We start from the raw sequence: 6,000 nt of genomic DNA, 5'->3' as shown, positions 1-6,000 counted from the left end.
TCAGGCTTTGGTGGTCACAGGCTGCTGACGAGCCCTACTGGAGCCCTAGGGCAGCTGTTGGAAATGGCTGTGCCAGCTTCTCCGTCCCTGCTGGCACTGGCTCTGCAGGGACCTTTCCCACGGCTTGCGCTGTGCCACGGCTGCCCACTGCCAGCAGCCCTTGCCCTGCTGCCTGGGCCCCACAGGGCGGGCCAGCCCACCTCTCTCTGTGCCAGTGCTCAGCCTTCCAATGTGTACCTTGGCCACGCTCGGGGACTGGTCACTTGTGCGAATGAGCAGCGGGACCAGTGCACTCCACAGAGACGTCTTCAATTGCTTGTTGTTCCTCAGCACTGCTGAGCCCAGGTGGTCTCTGAAGAGGCAGATAAAGGCCTCTCGCATGTCGCTGCTCTCCTGGGAGGAAGGAGGAAAGGTGAGCTTTGGAAACAGCGGCCCCCTTCCCACAGTGAAAGGGGATGGGGATGGTGGCTGAGGGAGATGCCCTGGGCTCCGATTCCAGAGCAGGGACAAGTTGCACTGGGCTGCAAGGCCCAGAAGCCACCAGAGCCCAGGGGAGCAGAGCCTGCTGCCAGAGCTGCTGACAGGGCTGGGTGCAGGGCAGCTCTCACTGCCCAGTGCCCATCTCAGGGCTCACGCTCCCACATGAACCTTACCATGTCAAAGAAGCGCGGCAGGTTCTCCACCAAATACTCATCCATGGGGCTGGCCTTTTTCTTCTCCAGGTTTTGATTTATCAGTCTTTTCAGGATCATAACGACCTTTGTCTTGAGGTCTTCTCTGCCAACCCACAGGAGCTCCATCATGTGTGGCACCAGGAACTCCAGTTTTCCTGCCTGTATGAAGGACAGAGTTTCTTTTCTGTGATAAGATCCATGCCTGGAAAGCTCCTCAGGCAGCCATCAGGCCCTAACATGTCATCAAGGCAGCTGGCAGCACTTCCTCTAACACCTGCCTCCCAGCCCACGCCAAGCCACCGCCTTACCCACAGCCCCAGAGCCCTGGATGCCACCATGGCTGTCCCTGATGCCACCCTGCTCACCAGCTCAGGTGTCTCGCACAGCATGATGAGGCCGTCGAGCACCTGGGAGGCTGGGAGGGTTGGAAGCTCCTCATCGATATCAAAGTTGTCATTCTGAAGGTATTCAAATTCTTCGTCTTTGTCCTCCCACTCAAACTTCATGCTAGTGCCACTGGGCAATGGCTGCAGAAGCAAGCACAGTAGTGAGAGCCTGGCAGAGTCTGCAGGGCTCGTGGCAGGGGATCAAGTCCTTTTCTGGTAACTCACAGCCAAGTCAGAGGTGGAGCTGCTTTCTGAAGAAGAAGCGCTGAGACTGCAGGGCCACCAGTCGACCCAGAGCATGACAGCGAATGGCCATAATATCTTGTCTCCAATATTGGGCTCTGAGAAGATGCTCTGCCACATTTGCATGGCCACACTGCAAGGCAGAGCTCTGTGTCAGCAGGGCGGCCTGGAGTGCAGCGTGGCCGGGCCAGCCCAGGTGCCTGGGGCCCTGCCTGGGCAGGCAGCAGGGCACTGAGCTGGTGTTCCCCTCTAGGCTGGGAGCAGCAGGGTGGCTCTGGGCTGGCTGGGCCAGCTTTGTCTGCTGCGGGCCTGGACAACCTAGCAGGGCTGGAAAGCTTGGTGGGATGGAGAACCCCTCTCCTCAGGGCTGTCCTCCATCATTCCTTGGCTCTGGGAGCCAGAGAGTCTCAGGCTCCATCTCCCCACAGCCAACAAACCCTCAGGCTTTTCAGGGCCAGTACCTGTCTCCTTGTGGAGCGATGCTCAACAGTGTGGCGACTACCTTCCTTGGGAAAAACTCTGCTAGCAGCAGAAGCAGGGAGTGGAAGCACTCCTGCACACGTTCACACTTCACACCTGGCAGTCTTTCATGCAGGAAGCTCAAAATCTTTGGCACCTGAAGGGGACAGAGGTGAGGAGAGTGCTGCCACGGTAGTGCAGCCTCAGTTGCCCTTTCCATGCCACTCTGCTGCCTTCAGGTGCCTTCAGGTGCCTGAGACACCTGGGTTTGGCAGGGAGGGATGGAGAGAGGAACAAGGCCTTCTAGGGCTGAAGGGCAGGGCAATCCAGCCACAGGCCACTTACATCCGTCAGGAAGAAGCACGGGTCAACCGTGGCCAGCCACAAAATCTCTTCTGCTATGATCCTGCGCCCTCTGTAAAGGTTCCACCCAAATGGTTCAACCCATGGACGAGGCTCTCCAGGTATCCATTGATAATTCTGGGCATCTTTCTGCTCCAGGGCTTCAAGGACGATGTGCGTCCTCTCCGAGCGTGTGAGGTATCTTTCGAAGGGCTGCGGCAGGAAGGAGGAGAGCAAAGATGTCACCCCAAGGCCCCTGCTGGTGCTGCTCAGATGGGCAGCGAGAGCAGCCCTGGCCACAGGTGCCCAGCAGTGCTGGCAGCAGTGCCCACAGTCACTGTGTAGGGGAGGACGAGAGCAGAGGGTCCTTAGGCTGAGGCAGGAGGGCTGGGCTCATGCTCACGGGGTGCTGGCCCTGCACAGGACCAGGGCTCACTGCTGGGCAGGAGAGCTGCAGCTGCTGCTGGGACACCAGCAGAGTGCCGCCCTCAGATAGTCCCTGCTTGGGGACAGCAGGAACCCTCTCATCAGGGACACTGAGGCCCTGTCAGCCCCACCGATTCCGGGTGCCTTTGGCTCACAGGAGTGCCCTGCCGATGGCACAGACAAGAGTCTCAGCAACGGGGGAGCTCATTACCTTGATACCGCACTTGCTTCCGAGAGTCTTGCAGAAGCAGGTGATTTCACCTTCCACGTGGCGTGCGTATCGTTTGCCCCTTAGCCTGGTCCTGCCTAAAGAGCAGGGCAGATGTGCAAGTCAGGGAGAGCAGCTTTGCCATCAGGCTTTCCAAAGCAGCCCGAGATCTGCTTGGGAGATGGCAGGCCAGAAGGAGATTGTGGAGGGAGGGGGTCAGAGTGGGCTCCACAAACAGGCAGGGTTGAAGATGGTGAAAGGAGCGGGGAAGGAGAGCAGCAGAGAACAGGGGCAAGACTTGAGGAGAGCACTCCACTTGTACAGCAAAAGAGAGCTGGGATGCTACGGGGAGCAGTTGGAGGGGCAAAGGTGGTCAAGCAGAGAAGCAGAGCTGGGAGGTGATGTCTGTGTGCAGAGGGATGAAGGCCACCACAATGCCCCTGAGCTTTTTGCTTACAGATGAATTCACTGAGGTGCTCAACAGTCGCCCGACACTTTATTGAAGCTTTATTGAAGTTGACATACTTTGCTTAATGCAATACAGTTTATTATTTCAAAATAACACCCAAAAAAGAGTGCATCTGTGAATAAAGTCACATCTTACCGGGAATTCCTCTCTAAATCTGAGAAACCTGGCAAACAGCCTTAGCTAAGAATACCCAAACCTACATGAGTTGTGCTTTGACTGCTGTGCTTACAGAACATCTGATGGTGGTAAAAGCAGAACTAGGGCTGTCCAGAGCACTCATGTTCTGTGCAGGCTCTGACAGGAACTCATGATGGACTTTGCTGGCCAGAAAGGACACGTCTGTTCTTTCCTGCAGTGTCAAAGTTACCAGGGATGTGTCTTTGAGACTAAAACCTTGCTTTAATGGACTTTGAGACACAGACCTTGAGGTTTGGTTTGTTCACAGCCTCATTCTGTCCATTCAGCTCCCTCTGTTGGAGGCAATTCCCAGGGAAGGTCACCTCAGTTTTGAAGTTGAAGCCTCAGATTTCACTCTGGAAAACTTGGTCAATGTGTTGGTGTCTCATGCGTGGGTGTTGTACGTGTTGGATTTCAGTCTCCCACTTGAGGAACAGAAGGTTTCAATAGACCTCAAGTGGCTGAAGCCCTGGGTTTGGCCATCAGGCCTTGTCTTTCACTGCTGTGGTCTTTTAATAGAGCAACAGAGAATTGCAGCAAAAAACTGAAGAGAAAAACTTTGTAAATTTTGTTTCAGAATCGTTGCCTTGAACCTTTGGTCGAGGTTGGGAATGGTTTGTCTCCCTTGGCAGGGAGGGTCAGTACTCTTTGTCATTCTGACATGAGTGCCCAGGTCCCTGATTTTATCGTGGCCAAAATACTGGGCTTGGAAACCAAACCAGGAGCTGGTAGATAACAGCAGCTTGAAAAATGGGCTGATGCCTAATTGATGTGACAGAAGGAATGAAAGACTCGTGACAGCTAAGAAAAAAATTGGGCTTTTCAGTGCCTACCTCAGGTTAGGATGACTGCCTGTGTCTTAGTGGAGAAAGATGTTTTTGTAACTTTATTGAAACTTGTTAGTAAAATGTGCCTGAATTCCTAAGGAAACAACCACTGTGAAATCTTTAAAAACCAAATGTAGATTTCCAAAGTGTAGAAGTTGCTATTAATATTTTGGCCGTTCCTGTGGCATCTTTTTTGTGTATGAACAACTCTGAGAACAAGAACGTATTCTTAATTATAACACATTGTCAGGTCTGTTTACTGCTAATTATTTTACAAGGTTGAGAGAAGAGTTTAAGATGAAAGTTGTGGGGTTACTTGCAAAGTTTTTGGTACAACCAATGCGGTTGAACCTGGTGGGGAAATCTGCCCTTAAGTTGGTTTTGGCAGATCTCATGAGTGTCTAAGGCAGAGGCCAACCCAACTGGAAAGAGCCTTTCAAGGGTGACTAAGATGTAACTAAATTACCTTTTTGAGAGATGGGGAAAGCTGATGTCAGGAATAAAATTTCCTTATGTTAAGCTTAGTAAAAATATAATAATATATAAATATTAAAATTATTTTAATGGTCTTATGGGGTTTTCACTGTGCTTAAGTTCGTACTTCTGAGTGTTTGATTGTCACAATAATGGACAGCTTTGTAGTGTTTTTTTTTTTTTATTATTTTTCATGTTTTGATACTTTGGTCAAGGCATTAACATTAAAAATCATTCAAAATTTTAATTCATCTTCAAACACTGAAATAGATTTGAAATGAGGTTAATGAGAACAGTAGGGGGGGGGGGAAACCCGAGCCCAAAACCAAAACAACCCCAAAAACTGTTCATTTTCCCATTGTATTTTAAACAAGGAAGTCTGTGGAGCAGCAGAAAACAGGACACGTGGGCAGGTGTGAAAGTCAGACTGGGGCTTGTTGCACTGGTTCCAGTGCTCTTTGCTTCAGTGTAACTGGTCATTTATCGAGGAACAGGGTAGTGGTGAATTTGGCTTTCAGACTAAAATGAGGTTAAAGTTACACATATTCAAAAGAATAAACTGATGTTGGAGTGCAGATACTCAAAATCTTGAAGACCTTTTGAAACCTTTTTTGTGTGTCAGTCCTACAGCTGAAGCTCTTCCTGAAGTTGGGGCACTGGTAGGGCTTCCCTTACTGGTGGGTCCGTTGGTGTCTGGTCAACTTACAGCTCTGGGTGAAGCTCTTCCCACACTCCCCACACTTGTAGGGCCTGTCCCCAGTGTGGATGCGCCAGTGCCTGACGAGGGCGGAGTTGTGCTTGAAGCCCTTCCCACAGTCGGTGCAGCGGAAGGGCCTCTCATCCGTGTGCGTCCGCTGGTGCACAAGGAGATGTGAGCTGGTGTGAAACCTCTTCCCACATTCCAAGCACTTGTAGGGCCGTTCCCCTGTGTGAATGCGCCGGTGGGTGACGAGGTCGGAGTTCTGGATGAAGTCCTTCCCACAGTCGGTGCAGCGGAAGGGCCTCTCATCTGTGTGCGTCTGCTGGTGCCTGAGGAGACTGGAGCTGGTGTGAAACCCCTTTCCACATTCCAAGCACTTGTAGGGCCGTTCCCCAGTGTGTATGCGCTGGTGCGTGAGGAGATCAGAGCTGTCCCTGAAGCTCTTCCCACACTCCCCACACGTGTAGGGCTGTTCCCCTGTGTGGATCTGCTGGTGTCGTATCAGGTGGGAGCTCCTCCTGAAACTCTTCCCACATTCCAAGCACTTGAAGGGCTTCTTTCTAGAGGGAGGTTGCCTCTGGACTACGAGGTCAGAGGTCCTGCGGAAGCTCTGTC

General features: G+C 52.1%; 1 protein-coding gene across 1 annotated transcript in view; it reads right to left on the bottom strand.

Annotated features, from left to right (window-relative positions):
- Window positions 1-5,345: 5,345 nt before the first annotated feature.
- Window positions 5,346-6,000, bottom strand: part of LOC135405014 (zinc finger protein 418-like) — a 161,350-nt gene continuing 160,695 nt past the window's right edge. The window contains exon 4 of the mRNA XM_064639735.1: window positions 5,346-5,938. Coding sequence (XP_064495805.1) covers window positions 5,357-5,938 — 582 coding nt within the window. The 3' untranslated portion in view covers window positions 5,346-5,356. The remainder of the gene's footprint in view (window positions 5,939-6,000) is intronic.

The sequence above is a fragment of the Pseudopipra pipra genome, chromosome W (genome assembly GCF_036250125.1).
Source record: "Pseudopipra pipra isolate bDixPip1 chromosome W, bDixPip1.hap1, whole genome shotgun sequence".
NCBI classification, from domain to species: domain Eukaryota; kingdom Metazoa; phylum Chordata; class Aves; order Passeriformes; family Pipridae; genus Pseudopipra; species Pseudopipra pipra.
The sequence above is the reverse complement of the archived record's forward strand: the minus strand, read 5'-3'. Positions and strand labels throughout refer to the sequence as shown.